The sequence below is a fragment of the Ovis aries genome, chromosome 1 (assembly GCF_016772045.2).
Source record: "Ovis aries strain OAR_USU_Benz2616 breed Rambouillet chromosome 1, ARS-UI_Ramb_v3.0, whole genome shotgun sequence".
Lineage (NCBI taxonomy): Eukaryota > Metazoa > Chordata > Mammalia > Artiodactyla > Bovidae > Ovis > Ovis aries.
In genome coordinates, this window is record NC_056054.1 from 217,041,901 (window position 1) to 217,066,808 (window position 24,908).

General features: G+C 40.6%; 1 protein-coding gene across 8 annotated transcripts in view; it reads left to right on the top strand.

Moving 5' to 3' along the window:
- The window catches only part of TNIK (TRAF2 and NCK interacting kinase), a 401,194-nt gene that overhangs the window by 330,936 nt on the left and 45,350 nt on the right, over nucleotides 1–24,908 (top strand). For 4 of the 8 annotated variants that reach the window (XM_027958346.3, XM_027958352.3, XM_060393683.1 and 1 more), the window contains 6 exons: nucleotides 5,654–5,818; nucleotides 9,614–9,853; nucleotides 12,271–12,377; nucleotides 21,009–21,172; nucleotides 23,251–23,348; nucleotides 24,325–24,348. In XM_027958346.3, coding sequence (XP_027814147.1) covers nucleotides 5,654–5,818; nucleotides 9,614–9,853; nucleotides 12,271–12,377; nucleotides 21,009–21,172; nucleotides 23,251–23,348; nucleotides 24,325–24,348 — 798 coding nt within the window. The remainder of the gene's footprint in view (nucleotides 1–5,653; nucleotides 5,819–9,613; nucleotides 9,854–12,270; nucleotides 12,378–21,008; nucleotides 21,173–23,250; nucleotides 23,349–24,324; nucleotides 24,349–24,908) is intronic. The other 4 variants (XM_027958349.3, XM_027958366.3, XM_060393686.1 and 1 more) reach the window with 1 other exon arrangement.

Consider the following 24,908-nt stretch of genomic DNA (forward strand, 5'->3'; position numbering starts at 1 on the left):
CTGAGTGTTCTGGTTGTCCTAAATGTCACATTAACTTTGATTTTCAGATTTCAGCCAGAAAGGAACACTAATGTCTCCATTAAAAGGAGAAGTAGGGGACATTCTCACTCCTTTCAAATTCTCTGCCATTTTGGAATGGAATATAAGTCAGATTTGTTCTGTAAAAACATCAGTATGATATACTATTAAACATGAGCAAAATTTAAAGATTCTCCCCCCACCCCCTGCACTGGCTCTTTCTGAAAGATGGATACTCCTTTTCTTTTAATGCCCTTTTCTTTATAATGGTACAGATTCCTGTTTCTTATAATGGCTTGTGATTACTGGGGCCTGACGATATTTTTTTTTTTTTAATTTTCACCAACACACAGCAGCAACAGAATGCTCCATCTATGAGTATTGCATGAGATGGCATTTTCAGTTTTTTTAACACTTCATCATGTTCTTTCTCTGTGATACATGCCAGTCATCTGGTCATGGTTTTATTTAGCCAATGCTGGGCCAAGATGTCTCTTTATATCCCATCAGTTCACTGGGCTTGGAAATCCCTGTATATAAGGACTCCTTCTCCACTTGTTTTCTCTGCTCTACCTGATACTTTTTTTTCCTTTTTATTTGAGTTATTTTGTATGAGCTCTCATATAACTAGAGAGTTTATAGCTATGTTCCCATCTTTCCTTAGTTTCTGTTTATCTCTCTGAAGATGTAGCATGAAACAGGCCTGGCAGGAAATAGGAAAGAGCTCGTTTGAGTTCTCATTCTTCCACGTCCAGGCTGTGTGACCTTTGTCCATCTGAAACTGTTACTAGGATGTTTGATTTGGTATCTTTACTCCAGTATTCATTCCCTGGGGTATAGCCTACCCATCTGTACTTTCTCTCTCAAAGCTGAGAGGATCCTGGGCAATCATGTATGTGACTGTGCCATTGAAACTGTAGGCACTCTACAGCTGCAAATGAAGTAGTCAACATATTTCTCTTTTGCTCCAAAGGCTATTGCTGCCCACAAGGAAGAAGTGTTTTGCCTCTGTTGTTTCTGGTTGGGATTTCACATGAGCAGTTCACAAGCATCTCCCATCTCCTCCACTTATCTCTCTCCAGAGATGGATGCACACTTTTTAATTGCTCATCTCAGCCTGCTAAAGACTGGCCTCCTTACTTTTAAGTTGTCCATTCACCTGAGGATCTATACTTTTCTTGTGCAATCACTGGTTAGGAGTAGATCTTGGTAAAGTACTCCAGGGCCTTATCTTTCACAAGAGTACATTTTAAGCATTCCCTAGGAATGAGGGCAGGAGGAGAAGGACGTGGCAGGATGAAACAGTTGGATGGCATCACCGACTCAATGGACATGGATCTGAGCAAACTCAACAAGGAATGAGTGTTTCCTCTGTCCTCCAAGGTGCCCCCAGAGAAGGGATAGCCCCAGTCTTGCTCAGTAACCATCTGCCCATGTGGTTTTGCCAAAAGACATCATGACTCACCTCTTCATGTGCCCAGTGAGCGCAGGGTCAGAATACCTAATGAGAACTTAAAGGTCATTGAGCTTCTTTCTCTTCCTCTGGCACTACCAATAAAGACAAAAATCAAATGTTTTGTCCACTTAGAGGGGAAAATTTCCCATACAGTTGTGTTCAGTTCACCACATACTAGCTCTTAAGCAGGGCTTTGAAGACCTACATAGACTCCCACAGACCCTACAGTCATATATTTAATAAAGTGTTATTAAAATACACCCATATGACAATAAATATATTTTGTTGTCAACATTTTAAAAAACTACTTCTATGATTTTGTTTTGAAATCTCTCAGCAGATAACATTTCTTACTGCTCTGTGAGACATTAGAAGCTATAAGTTGTTTTCAAACGTACAAAATAATTTAACAATTGATGTTGATGTAATGTTTATACATGTTGCAACATAGTTGCTTATTTTGAAAATTTTTTTCAGTCTTATAATCAACACATTTGTTTTCAGGTCTTCTGTATTTGTGCTACTTTTATATCTCAGAGGGCTTAGATGTCATTCCTGTGTTACCCAGTGGATAACACAGTCCTGCCTGGAGTAGAATCTTATTTCTGAGACCGCAGTTATTTTTTTATTTTTCCCTGTAATGCTATAATAAATAGTATAGCATTTCTGCAGAAGTGATTCAAACCTATTCAAAGTTATTTTAGTTTTGATGGTAAAACGATTCTTTATTAAGAAAAAAGCCTGATTCTATGGTAAAATTGATCTTTCTCTCCTAATATAGTTCTCTATATTTATTGATAATCCCATCAAGTATGAGCTCCTTTCTAACAGATGTCTTCTGTTATTATGGAATGACATCTTGACATTCTTTATACAGTGCTACTAGAACACTTTTTTGGTGGTACTTAAGATATTTTACATCTTGGTAGCAGGAGGTTGAAGCGAAGACTCATATTTTTTTTAAATCATATCATAAAAGGAAGCTTGAAATATATCTCCATTGAAACCCAGTTTTTAATCACATATATTCTTAATCTGGGGAAAAACACCTCTTGTCTCACTCAATGTTCAATTAGTAAACATAAGATGTGATGAATCAGGAGACAGACCTTTGTCCATCTGAAACTGTTACTAGGATGTTTGATTTGGTGTCTTTACTCCAGTATTCATGATGTTCCTTTGGTGCAAAAGCAACAGACAGCGTTATCTTCCTGAAGACTTTAGGACAAGATTTTCTTGAGACAGAGTAGCCTGATGCCTCACTGTTACACTTATTCAGATTTTCAGATTCTTGGGACAAACTCCAACCCAGGAAATCTTATCACATTGGGTTCATCCTGAAATAATCTGCAGAGTATAACAATAGATTATTCATACCATATATTTTATGATGGTAAAGACTGAAACAGACTGATGGTAGGATTTAGTATGTAAACAAACTGAGAGAAGGCATAGGCAATGTTACTAGAAATACATTAGTAATATCCACACACAAATTGTGGTGCTGGAGAAGACTCTTAAGGGTCCTTTGGACAGCAAAGAGATCAAACCAGTCAATCCTAAAGGAAATCAACCCTGAATATTCATTGGTAGGTCTGTTGCTGAAGCTGAAGCTCCAATACTTTGGCCACTTGATGCCAAGAGCCAACTCACTGGAAAAGACCTTGATGCTGGGAAGGATTGAGGGCAGAAGGAGAAAGGGGTGACAGAGGATGAGATGGTTGGATGGTATCATCAACTCAATGGACATGAGTTTGAGCAAACTTAGGGAGATAGTGAAGGACAGGGAAGCCTGGTATGCTGCAGTCCATGGTGTCGCTAAGAGTTGGACATGACTTAGCAACTGAACATCAACAACAGTATCCACACATGACTAATCAAACCCATTAACTGCCTGTGAAAATCAGCATCCCTCTTTGTGCCCCACTCATTTCTAACAACAGTTTTAGGGCATATGTGGCCCATGGTCCTATTAGAGACAAAGCTACTTCCTTTCCTGGAGGTTTGTTGCTGGCAGTTGCCAAAAGAATTCTTCATCTCAAAAATGGTTTCTCTGTTCAATGGAGATCTTTGGGGACAGACTTTTTAGCTGTTGTTTTTAATGTACTGTTTCTGAATGTGGATTTAAAAAGGTCTAAAGATATTTTACAGCTAAAAAAAAAAAGAATGGCAGATATCTTAACTTCCTTACAATATTTGGTTCATAAATATCAGGTAATAAGTGGCTACAGTTTAGATAAACAATTATTTATCTGAAGATGAATTGAACCTCTTGGATTTCTGACCTCAGACTGCAATGGTTTGAATATTGAGAGGTACCTATACATGTGATTTTTCCATTTAATGATCTTCCCTAGAAATAAGAAAATGACTGATATTTGACTAATTCCAGTGGTCTAAAAATAGTCATCTTTTTCTTAAAGAGTCTAGTATTTGGAAAAATAATACATTGCATGCCTTGGTCTCAGTTTATCTAGGGCTATCTTTGCAGGACTTTCTGTTTGTGTTCGCATCTCAGAGCTGGCTTTGTTCTTTCTTTTTGCTCAACACAATAGCTAAACAATTATTGCTGATGTAATACTTTTTACATACACACACTTCCACAAAGTATACATGTTCTGGTTTATATCCCTGGTTTTTTGCTGATGATTATCTTATTTGGTATGTGGTAAGCTTCTGAGACATGGAATTTCAAAACCAAAGTCAGCTGGATGTCAGTTGCACATACATGCATAGCCATGGCCAGGGGAGAGGTGTTCAGATGGCTCTTGTGTAGAGGCAGAAGGGTGGTTTTCTCTACTGTAGCACATCTTAACATGTTAACATGTTTGTAGTTAATTTGAGAGTTTTAAAAATAGACTTACTTTGTGTATGAGACTGAGTCTGCCTCTAGGAATATTCAAAATAGGATGGGAAAGAAGAGCCCTTTTGACTTATTTCAAATCAGGAAGTAAAATGAATAAAGGATCTTAGCTGTTACATACAAATATGTCTTGAGGACCCACATGTGGGTTCCATAACAGGCTATTACAACACAAAGATAGTGAGTCAGCAGAAGAGAGTTAATGGGCATCAGGGTGGAATTATTGCCCCAATGGGTTTGGAAATTACAACTGTCAAATTGACCCTGAAGAAATAAAGGACAGGACAAGGTGGATCTGGAGAAAAGTGCTAGACCTTTTAAAGCTGTCGAAGATTTTAAATGTCTTGCAGTGTACATTTTGTTTACCTACCTTTTTCTTTATAATTTGTCCTCTGCCACAGATTGTCTGCAACAAATAAGTACTAAGGGTGACTTTTGCCTATAAAGATAGCCTTTCCGGGTCCTTTGAGCCTTCCCTGTGAAGCACTTCTGTTCAGTTATCTCCTCTCGGCTGAGACAGACTCTGCAAAAAAGGGAGTGACACGGGAATGAAGTGTCCAGAGGGCTGGAGAGGAGAGGAGGGGAAGCAAGAACAAGCGCCGTGTGTGGAAATACAGGCAGGAGAGGGGGAAGAGAGAGAGAGGAGTCCAGGCTGGAATGGCAAAAATGCAGTGGGGCAGTGCATTTTAGGGAACAGGAAGAGAGACACCTGAAAAGAGAAGGCCCTCAGGAGAGAAAAAAAAAGATACAGGAAGTCAGTTTAAGACAAGCCATGCTCATTGAGCAAGACTCCCACTTGCCCATGAGTAGCGCACAGAAAGCGATGGAGGGTGAGTGTGCTCGGCACATCCTCTTATCAGCCCTTCTGTGTTCTTCCCCGTCCTGTCTCATTTGTCAGCTCAAAGCAATTTTCTATTTTCTCCAAACAATTGTAATACCTGACATAGTTGCCTCTCTCCCTGACTGAGCCCTGGATTTGTGACCAATCAACAGGATAGTGTTCCAGCTAATACATGAGAAAGTTTTAAAAAGCAGGGTCCCAAATTCTCAGCCAATAGAATAGCATGAGATAATGGGTAATGGAAGGGTGGTGCCTCAAGTATTCCATGTGTTTTCCATGCTGTTATTTACTCTGACACAAAAGAGCTTTCTGCAAATTTTTGATGCAGAGCAGATAGAGCTTCGGCTTTCTAAAATGATTTGATTGGAGGGATGCAAAATGGCTGTGCAGGTGACTACACAAAATCCTGACTAGGAAATAAATCAGCTTCTATCCATTGAAGTACTTTTTTTTTTTTTTTTTTTTGGTTTTCTAGGTAGAAGAACGGTCAAGGCTCAACCGGCAGAGTTCACCTGCCATGCCTCACAAGGTTGCCAACAGGATATCAGACCCCAACCTGCCCCCACGGTCGGAGTCCTTTAGCATCAGTGGGGTTCAGCCTGCTCGGACACCCCCCATGCTCAGATCAGTTGATCCCCAGGTACAGTGTCCCTTCATTCCACTGGGTTTTTCAACAAGGTGTACAATAAAGTCTAATAAAAGTAACAGGGAGTAGTAACATGGATTTGGGTATGAGACCAGCCAAATCATGGCTTTTCATAACAAATCTCTAGTAAGATAGGAGACCCCACTGAATGTGCAAGATAGAGGGAGAAATGAGAAGGAAAAAAAGCACCATTCTTAACTTTAAGCTAACCGCAGTCACTTCTTGGTAAATTGGCCTCTCAAGAGACCCATAGAAGTTCCTGCTAGTCCAGAACAGGCATCCTGTGAGTTGAAATTACCAAAGCTAAAATTTATGTAGACCTCTTTGTGCCCGCATGGACTGTAGCCCACCATGTCCCTCTGTCCATGAAATTCTCCAGTAAAAATACAGGAGTGGGTAGCCATTCCCTTCTCCAGGGATCGAACCCAGGTCTTTGACATTGCAGGCAGATTCGTTACCACCTGAGCCACCAAGGAAGCTTGATGTGTATATACACTGTTACATTGTCTTTTGTTCCTTGGAATTTTGACAGGAGCCTGAAACTGGAAAAGTTAAATGGACTAGGTGAAGTAAAATTGTGTTTTCTAAGCCAGTGGTTTTAAAAGTGTGGTCCCTGGGCCAGCAGCATCAACATCACCCAGAAACTTGGTAGAATTGCAGATTCTCGGGCCCAACTCAGACTACTGATCAGCAACTCTAGGGGCAGGGCTGGAAGTCTGTGATTTAACAGCCTCCAGGTGATCCTGATACACTTTAAAGTTTCAGAACCACTGTTATAAGCTATTTGGAAAAGAAAAGATTTACTCACTTTTAGATAAGTGGGAAGTTTCTGGAAGTTTTCAAGGAATTTTTTAAATTGTGTAAACCAAAAATGAAATAGGAATTGAGATGTAGTATGAAATTTCATAAAAAAGAAGGTTATGCAGCGGTTTTCACCTAAACGTCTTAAGTTTCTTCCAGGTCTCCACCTTTGTCTACACTCCCACAGATATTCTGAGGGCACCTTTGATATATGTAATGCTATTTGAACTGGAGTTTCAGAGCAGATACAATCAAGAATTCTTGATTTTAGTATATGCCTTTAGTATATGAGGTCCAAAATTCTTCAGTACTAGCCAAATTAGCTTATCTTGCCTTTTTTTATTTGTATATAATGAATTCAGGCCTAAGCATCCGTGGGTTCAAAACGCACAAAGTTCCTCTTTAAAACCCCCTAACTTTGACCGTTTAGGAAACTTTTTCCCTGTAAAAGGAGTAGAGAGAAAACTTAAAAAACTATGTGAAAGTGACTAGGAAATGAAAATGTTGATATCCTGTGACAGATAGCTAATTGAATTAAGCATTTTTCAGGAGCTTCAGTTTTTGTTTTTGTTTAAGGGACTCTTTTTCAAAGTCAGTTTGTGTTTTGTACTGCATATTTTTAAAATTTATTTTATTCAAGTATAGTTGGTGTACAATGCTGTGTTAGTTTCTGCTACACAGCAATATGATTCAGTTACACATATATATATATACATTCTTTTCCACAATCTTTTCTGTTATAATTTATCACAGAGTATTGAATGTAGTTCCCTGTGTTATACTGTAGGACCTTGTTATTTTTGCATTCTATATATAATAGTTTGTATCTGCTAATCCCAAAGTCCCAATCCTTCCCTTCCCCACCCCCTCCTTCTTGGCAATGACAAGTCTGTTCTTTATGTCTTTGAGTCTGTTTTGTAGATAAGTTCATTTGTGGCATATTTTAAGTTCCACATATAAGTGATACCATATGGTATTTATCTTTCTCTTCTTGATTTACTTCACCTGGTGTGATAACCTCCGAGTCCATCCATGCTCCTGCAAATGGCAGTATTTCATTCTTTTTTATAGCTGAGTTGTATTCCATTGTGTATATGTGTGTTTGTGTGTATGTATGTATGTGTATACACACATACCACATTTTCTTTATCTATTCATTTATCAGTGGACACTTTGGTTCTTTCCATGTCTTGGCTATTGTAAATCATGCTTTTATGAACACTGAGGTACGTACTTGTAAGACAGGCTTTGTTTTTGTGTTAATGCTTAATATATTTAATGATATTTAACCTTAATATGGACTTCCCCGGTGGCTCAGAGGTAAAGAATCCACCTTTGATGCAGGGGATGCAGGTTTGATCCCTGGGTCAGGAAGATCCCCTGGAGAAGGAAAAGGCAACCCACTCCAGTATTCTTGCCAGGAAATGCCCATGGACAGAGGAGCCTGACAGGCTATAGTCCTAGAGGTTGCAAAGCGTCGAACACAACTGAGCACGCACCTACACAACCTTAATATAAATTTGATTGGTTACAGTTCTATTCTCGTTGAAGCATACACTCAGCTGAAAGGGACTTTGAGAATTTCCTTGGAACTATAGTTAGCAACATTCCAGTCTCCCGAATCAAGAGGGTCTGAAGAATCTGGGGCAAGGCTACTCCAGAGATGAGACCTCAAGCGCAGAAGGAACAGGGCCAGGCTGGTGGAGGAGGGCTGTGGAGGTGTCCTCTCGCAGTCTGGGCACTGAGATTTCAGACCAAAGAGAGTCTGATAGGTGCCTGGTACAAAGCAAATACTAGATTAATGTTTATTGAATTAACAGTTTAATTTAGAAAATACTCTAGATGTTTTCCCAGCCAGGATTGATTGACCACCTTCAATATGCCAGGCATGGTGCTAGACTCATAGAGAGGAAGTCTGACGTGGCTCTTGTCTCCTGGGAGCTTCCCTGCACGTTGGAGGAGAAGATAGGCTCACGTGAGCACAAACAAGGAAGTGTGAGCGGTAAAGGGTTCTCCAAACTATAGGTGGTCATGATTTGTCGTAAAAAGCTATATTTCTACCTAAAGTCTACATTTCTTCCCTGCATGAATGATATCAATACATGCCAAACTGTGAGACTTCCAACTCTAAAAGAAACATCCTAGTGTTGTGAGATGTATAATATCCTAGGTGGTAAGAGCCAGTTCACCAGAAGCAGGATCACATAGCAGTTAGGCTGTTACAACATGGGAACTGGAATTAGGCATATGTGTAGGTTACAATCCAGTGTCTGGCGCATGTTAGCTGTGAAATCTAGGTTGTCATTTACCTTCTCTATACCTTACATTCTCATGAGTAAAATGAGAAGAATAATTGTGTCCAGCTCATGGTATTTAATGAGTTCATAGGAAGAAAGATGTTGAGAGCAGTTCTTGTTTCACAGAGCACTCTCTGAAGTCCAAGTTAGGAGGTTGAAAGGAGGAAGTTTGTATGATCAGAAGTGCTTGTAAATGTATTTCTGGTCAATAAATGTTCACTGAAAATCATTATTATCATGACACTTATTTCACTGACTTCTTAACAGTCCCAAGTCCATCATTTAACTCTTTGCCAGCAAGTCTGGTCCAGCCCTCCAGCTCTAAAATAGGAAATTTGGGAGAGCTTTGAAAAGCATGCTGCAAAGAGCTGCTATGGGCTCCATGTGCTCTGGTTCTTTCTCCCTAAAATTTTATCCTCCTTTCTCATGAGATCCTAGTTGATCTGCATTTCCTTGGTGACTCAGACAGTAAAGAATCTGCCTGCAATGCAGGAGACCCAGGTTTGATCCCTGGGTCAGGAAGATCCCCTGGAGAAGGAGATGGCCACTCCAGGAATCACTACCTAGAGAATCCCGTGGACAGAGGATCCTGGTGGGCTACAGTCCCTGGGGTCACAAAGAGTCAGACACAAGTGAGCAACTACTACTACTACTTCTAATAATGCTGCTGTGATGTTGGTTTGATGCTTAGATCCCGCATCTGGTAGCAGTGAAATCCCAGGGACCTGCCTTGACCGCCTCCCAGTCGGTGCATGAGCAGCCCACGAAGGGCCTCTCTGGGTTTCAGGAGGCTCTGAATGTGAGCTCTCACCGTGTCGAGATGCCACGCCAGAACTCAGATCCCACCTCTGAAAACCCACCTCTCCCCACTCGCATTGAGAAGTTTGACCGAAGCTCTTGGTTACGACAGGAAGAAGACATTCCACCAAAGGTAACATTACTGGAGTTGTTATCATCATCTCTATCATTGTCATCAATGTTTATTATTACTACTACTAACTGTTACTGTTATCATTATTACCCCTGTTGCAGACCATTCATAATACCAAAGAACATGGTAACACAGCACCATCCCTTCTAGCATTTATACTGGTCCCTCCTCATTCCCAGGCTAAGACTTGGATTGTCTTTCATCATCTGTAATCTCCATTTTCCCCAAAGAAATGGAGGTTCTACGTGAAAGCACATATCCTGTATCCAGAATTAGAACTCCCAACCCCAAGCCTTCCAAACTATTCATTAATACTATCCATCTTGAGAAATAGAATAATACGGATATTCTCACTGATGACTTTAATCTATATCTAGACAAACTTAAAATTTCCAGATTAAAAAGAAAAGAATTTGTTTATTTCTATTTTTAAAGCACAGAGTGAAACCACATTTCAGGTGTTCAGAAAATAGTAATGCTCTTAGAATATGTTAGTTGGTTCCACTAAGGAAAGCTAGGCCAGGTTGTACTGAGGATTAAATTGCACTGGCTTGGTTCCATCTGTTTTGTGTTTGCCCATATCAAGCTGTTATACATTCCAAAATGTCCTAACACATGGCTGTGCATCTCACTACAGACAACCTCAAGTATTTCAAAACACTGGAGAAATGTTGCATCAGATTCTTCCTGGTTCAGGATTCCCTTTCTCCTGAACTAAGCTGAGGAGCCAGACAAATGGAATGCCTCACAGTTTCCATAGATCCATACCATTACTGATTCTAGAAAAAAAAAAATAGTAATTTTTATCCAAATGTTTTCAAATATTTTTCCTATCGTCCTCTCAAAAAAATTTCCATGGCTTTGCAAATGAAATTGGCTGATGATGGCTTTTTTGTTTTTCTTGTCTTGGGGATGGCATTAGGCAAGGTTATTTATGGAGCAAAGTTCAACCTGAAAAACAGGATGGGCAGAGGGGCAGACAGGAGAGCTGGGGAGACATTTGAGGTCATTGGTCCATTCTCTTCAAACATGCAAGCACACATTTATCAACTCTGGAAGGAAAACTTTAGATCAATACAAGGGTTTTAGGTTTTAATGATTCATTAGACCCTCTCTACAACTATTTCAGGTGACCAAATACAAAAGGAAAAATAGCAGTAATATTTAACTGAGCAGGTGGGAGCACTGATTTTGGTCATTCTGCATCACTTCACTGACTCATCTTTCTAGGTCTTTATCTTAAAATGTTTTATAATAACCAAGAAAACTTGTGTTCATGGTAAATATTCTTTAACGTATTAAGCAATAATATCAAAACAAAGCATAATTTTAAAATATCTAGTACAGAAAATCAGATTGGTCAGAAAGTTCGTTGTTAGTGGATATATTATTCAATGATGTTCTTGGTGAAAACGAAAAAAAATTTTCTTAGTTTTACTTTTAGAACCAAATGAACTTTTTGGCCAACCCAATATAAATCCACTTTAAAAGGACCTCCAAAAAAGAAACATCAAAGCACCTGAAGATTGTTTAGCCCACCTAGCTGTCACATTTTCGTTTCCTGGTCACTTTTCATAAAGTAAATTTCTCCTCTCCCCTCATGTTGAAACTCCTTTGGTGTGCTTAACAGTATTCAATTCCATTAGAAAATGTTTTATAAAATGAGGCATACTTGAATTTACCTAAGTCCCTTGACCAATAAGCTAATGATACAATTTCCAACTGTAGTTCACAGTCTAACTGGTACTTACATAGTTTTTTGAAGACCTTCCAGCAGTTTCATTATTAATCCTGTGTTTTAAATTACATTTGCAAATTGACCTCTGGAATCACAGTGGTAGGAGTTTGTTTTGAATTAGCAATTGCAACTTGGTTAGCAAGTGGAAATATTTAGGACCTATTCCAGTCATTTCTCTGAGCTCACTGAGCTTATGTCCCAAGTTCTAGTCTGATACCCTAGTTTCTCACCAGATTTCATAGTTTCCTCATCTGTTTATTAGTTGTGCTGTGAGTTAAAAATGGAACTCTGTTTATCTGGATGACTGTCATCAGATGCAGTTTCCAATGGCCAACTGAGTTCATGATACCCCAAAGAAATTTCTGGTGTCCACCACTCTTGTGCACACAAAGGAAGGCAATTATTTTAGCCCTGTACATCAAAGTAATTCACTTGCTGTGTTTCTAAATTTGTTTTTAACATTGAAGGCAATACTCATTAATAGTTGCTAAAATGTGCCTCATTGCCTTTCCTTTGATTTTGTTTAGGGAGTTAAGTATTTCTTTGAGATGTTTCTTTCCTGTTTCTGATCATTCCATGTCTCCTGGCAGATCCTAGGAAAGGAGTAGGCTGCATTTCAGGCAGTACCACATGGAAGTTATTTTATGGAAAATATTTCTGAATTCTGGTTTCCTTTCAGGTGCCTCAAAGAACAACTTCTATATCCCCAGCATTAGCAAGAAAGAATTCTCCTGGAAATGGTAGTGCTCTGGGACCCAGATTAGGATCTCAACCCATCAGAGCAAGGTAAGGGAAGGAAGATGGGTAAGGTGAAGGGAAGAGCCCCACCTACCGTTGTCATTACTGCTTTCCTAAAATACCACCTTTGTTCTTTTTTCACTTCTAAGGCATGTTGACTGGCCACCCGGACTGTAAATTTTGGTGGGCCAGAGGCAAGTCTTTTATTTCTTCAGTAGCCTTTCACAGAAACCAGTGTATAATGTGGGCTCATGAATGAATGAGCAAATGAATCACGGAATCAATGCAGAAGCCAGTCTGGCTTACCTTATTTGGCAGGTTTTCAAATGTGGGAGTAAAACTACAAATGAAGTCTGGGTGTGGTACCCCTGACCATTAACCTCAGGGACCGTGTGATGAAGCCAGCCAAACAAAGTGGCCTGATCTGAGATGATTTTTAGCATCAGGTCAAGAAACGTGCCCTGTGGCTCTGTGGTGACCGAAATAGAAAGGAAATCCAAGGAAGACAGTATATATGCATATATGTGTGACCGATTCACTTTGCTCTACAGTAGAAATTAACACAGCATTGTAAAGCAACTATACTCCAATTTACACGTGTACACCCGTGTCGGATCCATGTCAATGTATGGCAGAACCACCACAAGATTGTAAAGTAATTAGCCTCCAATTAAAATAAAGAAATTTATATTAAATAAAAATAATGAATTAAAAAAAGAAAGAAATGTGCCCTGAGGACTATTGAGACAGTAGAAAGTAATTAGCAAAGAGGACTTCCCTGGTGGTACAGTGGTTAAGAATCAGCCTGCCAATGCAGGGGACACAGGTTCAGTGCCATACCTCGTCTGGAAAGATTCCACATGCCTTGGGGCAACTAAGCCCATGCACCACAACTACAGAGCCCATGCTCTAGGGGCTGTGAGCCACAACTACTGAAGCCTGCAGGCCTAGAGCCCATGCTCCACAACAAGAGAAGCCACCACAGTGAGAAGCCCGTGCTCGCCACAACTAGAAAGAGCCCCGGCAAAGCAATGAAGACCCAACTCAGCCAAAAAGAAAGAAAGAAAATAATTGGCAAAGAAGTGCCATAGTGACCAGCTGCAGAGCTGTCCTAGTTTGGCAAATTGCAAAAGGACTAGTTCTCATGAGGAAGTCATCTCTGGAATTGTGGAGTGTCACTGAAATACAGTGATGCTCTTTGCTCTTCTGGAATTTTTTACCAACCATGTATATTCCTACAATCAGGAAGTTGCATCCACCTACTGGTGGGTGTAGAGGTCTGAACAGAAGCTGGAAAATAAACAATATCCTTACAGTATCACAGCAGATTTTATGGGGTAACAGATGCTGTTTGTTGCTGTCGTTCATCAAACTCCCCTCACATGTTTCATGAGTACACTCCTTTTTAGGATCAGCTGAAATAGCAAATGGCCTCTGTTGAGACTATAAAAAGGAACTTAGGGGTACTGTTTTATTCTTCATTGTGTTCATAAGAGGACAGTCTCTTGCTAGTCAAAGAAAAGAGACTGGAAATGAAGGTTATGACTATTTGTACAGATCCTAAAATATGGAATGGTTTTGATCATAAGGCTTTCATTTTTCTCTTCATATGAAAAGCCTTAGGAAGGAGTCAGTCTGTAAATAAGACAGAACTGTACTAAGAACATTCACCTCTGGAGGGCAAAGAAGCTAGCTCATTCTGAGTGGAGTTGCCAGTTGCAGAAGCTCTGAATTTTTTTTTGTCCAGCAGCTTGTCACCACCGAGCCGGTGCTGTGAGCAGGACTGAGGACCCCTTGTGTGGACTGTGACCAGGGAGTGAAAGGAATGTGAGGCTGGATTGCCAGCCTGAACTTTACCAGTCCTCCTCTCCAAGCAATAGTAAACCTCCAGTTATCAGGGCTTCTTGTTCCTTTGAACCCTGCCTTCTAGGCTGTGTTCATGAGATAAGTTGTTTAGAATTTCAGTTTCTGTACATCAAGCATCATTTCAACTTTAAGTCTTTTTCCCTCTATCAACCCAAAAGAAAGAGAACTGTGTTTCTCTAGTCAAATAAAAAGCAGTCCTTTGTTCCCTCTGAGATACTAATTTAATAACATTAAGGCTCCAAAATAACTGATAAGTGGTCGTGCATGCATGCTCAGTTGCTTCAGTTGTGTCCAACTCTTTGCAACCCCATGAACTAGAGCCTGCCAGTCTCCTCTGTCCATGGGATTCTCCAGGCAAGAATACTGGAGTGGGTTGCCATGCCCTCCAACAGGGGATCTTCCCGACCCAGAGATCGAATCCAAGCCTCCTGCATTGCAGGTGAATTCTTTACCTGCTGAGCCACCAGGGAAGCCCAATAAATGGTCAGTGGCTTGCAAAACATGTGCTTTTCCCTTGGAACCTCTTAAACGTTGTATTTTGTCCAAAGAAAGGAGATCTTGTGAATACAGCTAACATTTTTCTGCTTACAGAGAATGTAGGGAGGAAATGAACTTAGCAGTAATAATTATTTACCTGCAATGATAATCAAAAGCATTGCAGGGAAGGGGGGATGGAGAATCCCCGTCTCTGCCATGTAGTGTCGAACATGACTGAGCGACTTCACTTTTGCTTTTCACTTTCATGCATTGGAGAAGGAAATGGCAACCCACTCCAGTGTTCTTGCCTGGAGAATCCCAGGGATGAGGGAGCCTGGTGGGCTGCTGTCTATGGGGTCGCACAGAGTCGGACACGACTGAAGCGACTTAGCGGCAGCATATGTGTACATATGTTGCCTCCCTCCTTCCCCTCTCCGTCATCACAGACCACGGAGCTGGGCTCCCTGTGCTGTGTGGCAGCTTCCCACTGGCTGTGTGTTTTGCACATGGTAGTGTCTATCGAAGTGAAGTCGCTCAGTCGTGTCTGACTCTGCAACCCCATGGACTGTAGCCTACCAGGCTCCTCAGTCCATGGAATTTTCCAGGCAAGAGTACTGGAGTGGGATGCCATTTCCTTCTCCAGGGCATCTTCCCAGCCCAGGGACTGAACCTAGGTCTCCCGCACTGCAGGCATACGCTTTACCATTTGAGCCGCCAGGGAAGCCAGTAGTGTCTATATATTTTAGCGCTGCTCCTTATTTCAGCGCACCCTTCCTTCTCCCCTACCCCGTGTGCACAAGACATGTCCATCCTCTACATCTGCATCTCTTCCTACCCTGAAAATAGGTTCACCTGCACCATTTCTCTAGATTCCATGCGTACATGTTAATATACAATCTGCGTTTTTCTCTTTTTGACCTACTTCACTTTGTATAACAGACTCTAGGTCCGTCCACATCAGGATAGATAATCCAGTTTTGTTCCTGTTTATAGCTGAGTCATATTCCCTTGTATATATGTACCATATCTTCTTTACCTGTTCATGTGTTGATGGACATTTAGGTTGCTTCCATGTCCCGGCTGTTGCAAATACAAGCACTTTTGAAGCTTTTGCTTCCATCATCTTTGCTAATGATGTGATCCACCAATGGTTGGGGGGTAGTGGGGCGGTGGATTACCGTGATAGGACAGAGATTGTCCTATTTTCTGTTGGTTGTAATAAAGTCCTTATAGATTTATTGGTACCATTTGTCAGATAACTGCCTATCCATAAAGCCATAAAAAGATTGCTTTTAAATATTTTGTCCTTTGCATTACCGTATGGACTCCCAAATGCCTTATACTGTCAAGGTGAACTGGTGAGTTTAAATTATAATTTGATTTGTTCATTTTTAAAATTTCTGTTTTAAAACCTCCCATGCACTTTAACATTTAACTTTGATTCATGTGTTCTTTTAAAACAAATTAAAATTTGATTAAGTGAATACATTCAGAATATGAAAAATTTTCAATTAATCCAGTAATACCCAGTCAAAGCCCAATGACTGAATGTTTAATTTCAAAAAGAATAATTCTCTGGCCTATCCCAAACCTATCTGCTTATGGCTGGTTTGTTCTCATTGGCTATGTCATCAGAGAACAAAGGAAAATGAATGTAGGCAGGCAGCCAGTTAATTATAGACTTGGCCCAAATATTTGGGCCAAGAAATCACTTTGTAATCTTAATTTTTTGTTTTGACTTTTTTATATGATTCAAATAAATGGAATAATTTTCTTTTTACTGTGTGTTTTATAAACCAAACAGCATTGTCTGCAGTATGCCAAATGTCTGAACTAAAAGTTAGCATTTAAAGAAATCTATATGAATGTTTTTAAGTTTTTACATATTTGGATCCGAATAGGATCGGTTAATACATAAAAAACACAGGAAATCTATTATTTCATGGAATTGTTCTGAAATTGATCCCTCTAAAGAGCATTTATCTCAGGCACCTTGGCCCCAAGCCCAGATCAGGTGACACCATAGTAAGGAAGAGAGGAACATGGCAGTGTGACATTTTCTCAAAACACTCATGTTTTACCAAAAAAAAAATAATAATAATAAGGTAGGAAAGACATTTAGAAATTTTCCCTATTTCTATGTGTGATTACATAGAAACTAAACACTTCTTTCAGACTCCAGCAGCAAAAATAGCAACCTATTAAGATCAGTACCCACACTGGTTAGCTCCAGTGGGGGGATGGGGGGGGACAGACTTGTGCTAATGAAGCCCAGATCAGGGGTTTAATGCTCATGGGATCCAATTAGCTTCACACCAAGAGAGGCCTGAGCCCCAGTCAGAGACGCAGGCTCATTCCAGCTGGTTCTGCTGATGCCCTGGCACCTCTGTCATCCCAGGGCAGCCCTGGCCCAGGTCTTATCATCTAATGTGGCCGCAGCCTCCTCCCGGGTCAGCCTGCCTCTGTCCTGACCAGTCATTCATAAGCTGGCCCTGGGAGGCCCGTGTTTTCTGCCTGGCTTTAGGAGAATTGCTATAGAAGCTTCCCATTTCTTTTGATGATCCGCTATCCCAGGGTTTCCTACACAGACTTGGTACTCAGCCAGGATGGGGTCGTCTTTATACCAAGGAGCCCCAAGAAAACTCAGGTCCGTGTCTTTGCTCAGATTGTTCCCCTAGCCTTGCTGCTAACGCCCTGAAGTTTAATCAAGTCGTTTCTCTTTCCAACACCACCACCAACCACTCCAGGCTGCATGACACTGCATTCCCCAGACTCTGCTACCATTTACAGATGCTCGCACAGCATGTAGAGTTTTGTCTTGCTGACTACGGTCTCCACTGCATGTCTCATTGCTAGGATTATGTTGTAACTTGACTGTCTATCCTGTGACCTGGGCTCTCCTCCATCCCTCATGGTCTCACAAAGGCAGGTGTTTAATGAAAGGTTTTGGCTAAATGATCAAAGAAGTGCTGCGTTCGAGCAAAGAGCTGGATCCTCAGAGCTCACAGAACTCCATTCTCCCAATAGTTTTTTTTCTTTTTTTTCATACAAAGAACACCGCGTTTCTACAAAATGAGAACAGCCACCAAGAAACCTTAACCTAACGTGTAATTTTAAAAAAAATTTTTTAGGACTTATTAATTATATATAAATAATTCCTAACCACTACTGTTTAATGAAAGAGAACAGTAGGGAAGAAGTTATTATTTAGGAATTTAAATAGGATTATTTTTTTGGAAAAAAAATGAAAAATTGGAAATGTGAGATATTGCAGAATTAGCATTCATTTATCGTGCTATTCTACTTAGAATATTATATTAGATATACTATAGATATTTAGATATCTAAATATTATTATAGATGATCTAATAATATCTAATTCTTATCTGGATAATAATTAGATATTCTCCAAATAGGAGGGAGGTTTTTTCTTTTATGGATCCAAATCTATCTCAATCAATTAAATGCTAATTACTACCCAAAGGAGTGCCATAAAAATACCAAGAATTTTTAAAGTCTTCCTGAAGTTTACTGAGACTTTATTCTGCAGTCAATTTTTACTGCTAGGTTGACTTAGCCACCCCTTTACTGTAAAAAAAATTGAAAGGTGAATATTGTCATAAAATCTACATTTATATTATCAAAATTAATAAATCATGAAGATATAGTTATGTTTACATTTTCCAGAATCACCAGCCATCTCTTCCACCAACTCAGTGTTTAAGAATTTTTGTAATTCAGCCAAATATTTTTGTTTTCAGAAAGAAATTATTTGGTTTAGACTTCACGTTCATTTTTCACTTTCATGCATTGGAGAAGGAAATGGCAACCCACTCCAGTGTTCTTGCCTGGAGAAGCCCAGGGCTGCTGTCTGTGGGGTCGCACAGAGTCGGACATGACTGAAGAGATTTAGCAGCAGCAGCAGCAGCAGCTGCCATAACTGCTATTTTGTGGCCAGATTTTCACGGGCCAAACTGCAAGTGTCTCAAGGGAAGGGACCATATCATTTTCACATTTACATGTGAAGCATCTGACACCCAACACAACACAGAGTGCCTGGTTCCCACTTGGTATTCTTAAAATGGGCAGAGAAAAATGAAAGCATAGTATTACATTTTAATGTGATAGCTCACTGCATGAAAATAATAGCACTATGATGACTCTGTTAGTGAAATTCTGTTTGGGGAACTGAAGACAATGCAATCATGGAGGAGCCTATGTTTCTCCCTTGGCAGGTGGATGGCAGTGGATAGGATCTTTGAATTTCAGATCTCACCAAATCACCACTTAGGCCCAGCAGTACAGAAGTCTAGAGGAAAAAATGGAGAGGTCTATGGCTTATAAATTTGAAAGGAAGAGCTTAGAAGAAACTGGAAAATACTGCTTCTTTTTATAAGAAAATCCTAAAATCCTCTCAGTCTCCTCCCACCACCACTGCTTAGTGGCCTCCTCGCCTCTGCAGCCCCTGTGGTCACCAAAAGTGGCCTTGGAGTCTGCTTCATGTTCCCATATTGCCCTGCGCTCACTGCGGGCACAGCATGAGCAAAGACTGCTGTGTGTGCCTGGCGACACTGGCAGAGGGCATGAGCTGGATCTTGTTCATTACTGTATCTCAAAGGTCTGACCCAGTGCCCGGTATAGACCAGCTGAGTGAATGAATAAATGCACTATTTTGGGAGTAGTAAAGATGTGAGAGTGAATAATAGAGTAGCGTTTATAACCAGTGGGGGCTTTTAGCCTGCCAATAGATGAACACTGTTCTTGGGTTTAGCACTTAATAATTATTTTCAAACATTCTTCCCTTTGGTAATAGCCAAGGTATATAAAGATTTCCTGCAAGAAATTTAAAAATGCAAAGATACCACTAGCTATGTGAGCTGAGAACTTAGGTAATTCACAGAAGAGGAATTCTGAATAACAAATAAATGTGAATAAAAATTATTCTACCTCAACAGTAATTTTTAAAAACTGCATTAAAACAGCAAAATATAATGTTTTGCAAGTTAGTTAGCTGTTCATAATAAAGACTGGTAAGAATTCAATGAGATGGACAGTCTCATACACTGTAGTGAAAACCTGCTGTATGTTTATATGTTCACATACATATATATGTGCACATGCATACCCCAGTTCATGCCCCTCCACCCAAGAATTCCAATTCCAGGAGAGATGTGACTGAACATTTGTTTGCCTCTAGATGTTTATTTCAGTATTATGTGTCCCAGCAATATATTGGAAGCACCTAATAACAGAAGAATGATTGAACTAATTCACCTATATAATGGACTACTATGCAGCCACTATTGTCTTTAGAAGTGTTAGAAGCTGCTCAAAAGGCAAAGGGGGAAAAAAGCAATATGCAAAATTGAATACACAGTGTGCTTCCGTACATACAAAAGAAAAAAGACTAGAAACGGACTTCCCTGGTTGTCCAGTGGTTAAGAATCTGACTGCCAATACAGGGAACACAAGTTTGAGCCCTGGTCTGGGAAGATCCCACTTGCCATGGGGCACCTAAACCTTTGATCTACAACTCACTGAAGCCCACTCTCCCTGGAGTCTGTGCTCTGCAACTAGAGAAAGCCCACAGGCAGCAACAAAGACCCAGTGCAGGCAAAAATAAATAAATATATTTTTTTCTAAGACTAGAAGATAATATATCATCCAGTAAAAGACAGTTGAATGTCTCTTGATTCAGAGATGGCATGCATTGCTCCCTTGTTTTTATCTTTTAATATTCTCTACTATTTTACAATACGGAGAAGGCAATGGCAACCCGCTCCAGTACTCTTGCCTGGAAAATCCCATGGACGGAGGAGCCTGGAAAGCTGCAATCCATGGGATTGCTGAGGGTTGGACACGACTGAGCGACTTCACTTTCACTTTTCACTTTAATGCATTAGAGAAGGAAATGGCAACCCACTCCAGTGTTCTTGCCTGGAGAATCCCAGGGACGGGGCAGCCTGGTGAGCTACCTTCTATGGGGTCGCACAGAGTCTGACACGACTGAAGTGACTTAGCAGTAGCACTTTTACAATGAACATAGGAAAAGGGGTTTCAAAGCCAGCCTCCTTTGAAGAGTCACCATTTCAGAGCTAATATGTTTGATGTGAGAAACCCAAGAGTTGGGTCAAGAATTCATCCTGTCCAGATGCGGAATCTGGCCAGGAGCTCCACAGAAGACAGCATGACTGTCATTAACATTGACCCCTTTAATTCAAGGTCACATAGGCACTGTCTTCATCCCTTTGTACTGGGGGCAGGACTGGACTACACTTGTGTCTACCAGTGGCCAGTTCTTGAGAACATAAGCCCTGTGCATCGCTGTCCCTACAGCAACCCCGACCTCCGGAGAACCGAGCCCGTCTTGGAGAGCTCCTTGCAGAGGACCAGCAGTGGCAGTTCTTCCAGCTCCAGCACCCCCAGCTCCCAGCCCAGCTCCCAAGGCGGCTCTCAGCCTGGGTCACAAGCAGGATCCAGCGAGCGGACCCGGGTTCGAGGTAAAGCTTTCCCCTACCTTTCCAGGAGGGCTTCTCTGGACAAGGAATCAGATTACTTCCTGACTTCTGTGACTCCTGGTCCTGATGTGGCCACCACCATGTGATGCCAAGAAGCCCCTTAACTCCACTTGGGTTCAGTCTCCTTAGGGCAGTGGTCCACCATCCCAGTCACGTGTGTGACATCAGTATGGACCCAATCCTTTCTAATTGCAGATACCAGAATTCTTCAGGGAGATCGCAGAATACTGGTCTCATTTGAAAATGTAGTCATCAGACAGCTCAATTTCCATTTCTATTTGATTGCTTAGTTAGAGTTCCATGACCCACAAGTACCCTCTTCCCCTTGTGTCAACAGTATTCAGAATACAAGGTATTTCTCAAACTAAACGTTAATAAAGGCTAATGTAGAATAAATATGCACTGGAGAGAAGATATAAAATCTCTGACTTTAAAAAATATACTTGACCCTTCTGGTTATTCCTATTAGTGAGGTAAAAATTAGCCTCTCTGACCATTTAATCAAGTCATCCTTCATTGTTTAGCTTTCAATAATGAGGAAACTCGTGAAAAACATTAATGTGTCCAGGTAATTATACATGACACCCTATTGTTTCTAGCTAATCAAAATGTACTCTTTCTGCGTAAACCTTCTTCAGAAGATAATTTTGCTTCCAAGTAATGAAGGCTGGGATTTTTTTAAGTGCAATTTGAAAACACTTAATACTCTGCCTGATGAAAAGCACCAGTTCTTTACTCTTTCTTAGCCTCTTTAATAGACACAATCATTCTTTACCTCCTAATTTTTTTTTTTTAAGTAAACTCACTGTATGTCTATTTTGAAAAGGTGAATGTCAGACATACTGTTCTGTGTCTCTGAACTGGGGCGGGGACTGGCCTGCAGCTGCCTCTTCTTACAATCTTCTGACATCCATGACAACCCAGAACTGTGGAGGCTTCTGTTGCTTTGATCCAGATATAGACTTACTAACTTTAGAAAAGTGCCATTCTCTTACCTTTTTTTCTGTTCATATAAAGTAAAATAATATATTATTTATTCATAATTATATCATTTATTCATAATTATTATGAAATATATATTATGTTTCTTTAGCAAATGCTAAAGAAAATCCAAACTTAAGCATATCATTTTAATTGTCTGATCTGGTTCAGGTTTAATTCTTAACTTCTTCCCTTTGACCTCTAGTTCTTCTGGTTAAAAGCTAGTGTGTCCTACCCTGCTATGTCCCTACCCAGGAAAAACCACTTTGAAACCAAACCAAAGAGTATTTCCCACCTGAGATTGCTTCTTCTCTAACCTGTAAGCTCATAAATCAGAGAGATGCTCCTCTCTCTGTAGCAGCCCTCCCCCAACCCTTGCTCTATTCCAGGGCACATCCCCTTTATCACCAAACTCTCCTTCCCTCCCTCACCTCATTCTTTCTTCCTTAAAGGAGCCAGACAACTAGCTCATCCTCCCCTCTGCCCATTTAAAAATCATTCCCCTAAGTAAAACAAGTTTCTCTTTTTCCACAGCATTTCATCAAAAACACTTATCCTGATGGGTAAGTGGTAAAAGAAAAAAATCAAACATAGAATAACTCAGACGCTGGTTTACCATGATAATTGAGAATAGGGCTTTGAGAAATCAGACAGAATACCAGCTCTGCCAACAATTTCAGTGGGCTAGTTGTGTTACTTCTCTGTGTTCAACTGTGAAATAGGAAACCAGTGCCAGGCCATTGGGTTACAGCAAGGATTCAATGAGATAATTGACATTAAAAGGTGTTTGGCCCTAACCATGGCACGACATTGGTGCTCCGTAAATGGTGGCGGCTTGCTAGTTTTTCCTTTTTTTTTTTTAGATTTTCCTATTGTTCCTAGTGACTTCCAGGTGACAAGCCTAAATGTGTATGGCTGCTTTTGTTTGCCGGAACATTTACTGTTTTTTCACAGATGTGCTTGAGGATTTGTCTGGCTGAGTGAGCTGTGCGCTGAGTCATTGCAAGGATGACTCACCAGAGAACTCCAGCACCTTCTGATGGTCATTATCTTTCTTGGCCCTCTGTTCTTTCCTCTAGCCAACAGTAAGTCGGAAGGATCACCTGTGCTCCCCCATGAGCCCTCCAAGGTGAAACCAGAAGAATCCAGGGAAATTACCCGACCAAGTCGCCCAGCTGTGAGTGCTTTTTTCTCAGAAGAGTTTTGAGCTCTTTTCATTCACCAGAGAACCCACAGGGTAAAGTAGTTGGGGATGCGCTCATGACTCTGAAACAAAAATTGTTAAATTTATTAAGAACAGGTGCTAGAAGCATCTGGAAGGAAGTCATACCTGATTAGGAAAGAACTGAGCTGATTCAGGATTGCTTTCCTACCTTTGGATATTTTGCTGATCATTAGCACTATGTTTGGAGAAGGAAATGGCAACCCACTCCAGTGTTCTTGCCTGGAGAATCCCAGGGATGGGGGAGCCTGGTGGGCTGCCATCTATAGGATCACAGAGTCCGACACGACTGAAGTGACTTAGCAGCAGCAGCACTATGTTAGAAAACAAAACAGGAAGAGAAATAACTCCTATTATCCCATGATTTCTACTCAGCAGCTTTGGCAAAGAGATGTTGAAACTAGCAGTTGAGAATATTTGGGCACTTTCTGTGGATTTCTCTTAAATATTCTGGCCTTTCCTCCACATTATTTTCCATATGAATTAATATTGCAACATTTCTGCTGCTCTGGGACTGCATTGTCTGGACCAAAACTTGATAAGCATGATCTCATAGAGGACCTGACAACCTGAAATCTAGCTTCACTGCTGTAGCACATCAGACCCCAGATAGCCTTAAAGAAATAAAAAAGAGCTTGGAGGCCGAAATTTCAAAGTTGGAAATTAATTTGGGATGACTTACTCTCCACTTGTTTTATCTGAATTTTTCAAGAGTCTTTTCTGTGAAATGTTTTTTTCACCTTTAAAAGTAAGGAAGCACAGTGAGGGTAGCCATGAAGGGAGCTGACACCGTTCTGGGCAGAGGTTCTCCTTTCCCCTTGCCTTTATCAGTTGTGTACTAACCATTCCCGTTTTGTGTTTAACCTGCTGCCTTTCTTCTCGTCTTTTCCCCTCCCGTGGATTCTTCTGGATTGGGTTCCTCTTATCTCAGAGCTATAAGAAAGCTATAGATGAGGTTAGTATTATCTTTTCTTGGTCATGCTTTTACAAGATGTGAATATAAACTGACTTCCTGAGGTTGATATTCAGAAAGGTGGCCAATGGGATCTCAGTTTAAACTTCATTCCTTCAGAGTGATCTGCTGGGAGGACAATCCCTCCCACAAAAGCCAGCCTGAGTGCCTCTGACACCGTTTAAACCTCCAGAGACCTTCCTCCTAAAGCCAAAATGTCACATTTCCAGTGTTCCAGTCTGGCTGAAGATATGCATTAGTGCTTTGATATCGGCAGTTTCTCATTCTAGTGTCTTCTGGTAGCAAATCCTGAGCTCTTCACCTGTACTCGCCAGCCTGACTAGGGGATGGTGGTTTTACTAACAGAAAAAAGAGACATCTTTTTCTAGGGCCGTCCAAATTTATAGAGTGTGATTTGTGAACAAGGAGTCACTGGGTATTGTTAGATTAATTTTGTGGGACATTAACTACAGCATCAGCAGCAACATCAACTTTGGTTAATGAATCCTGACCAATTAAGTAATTTTATTTCCTTATCGGTGGAGACATTTTTCCATTAGAAA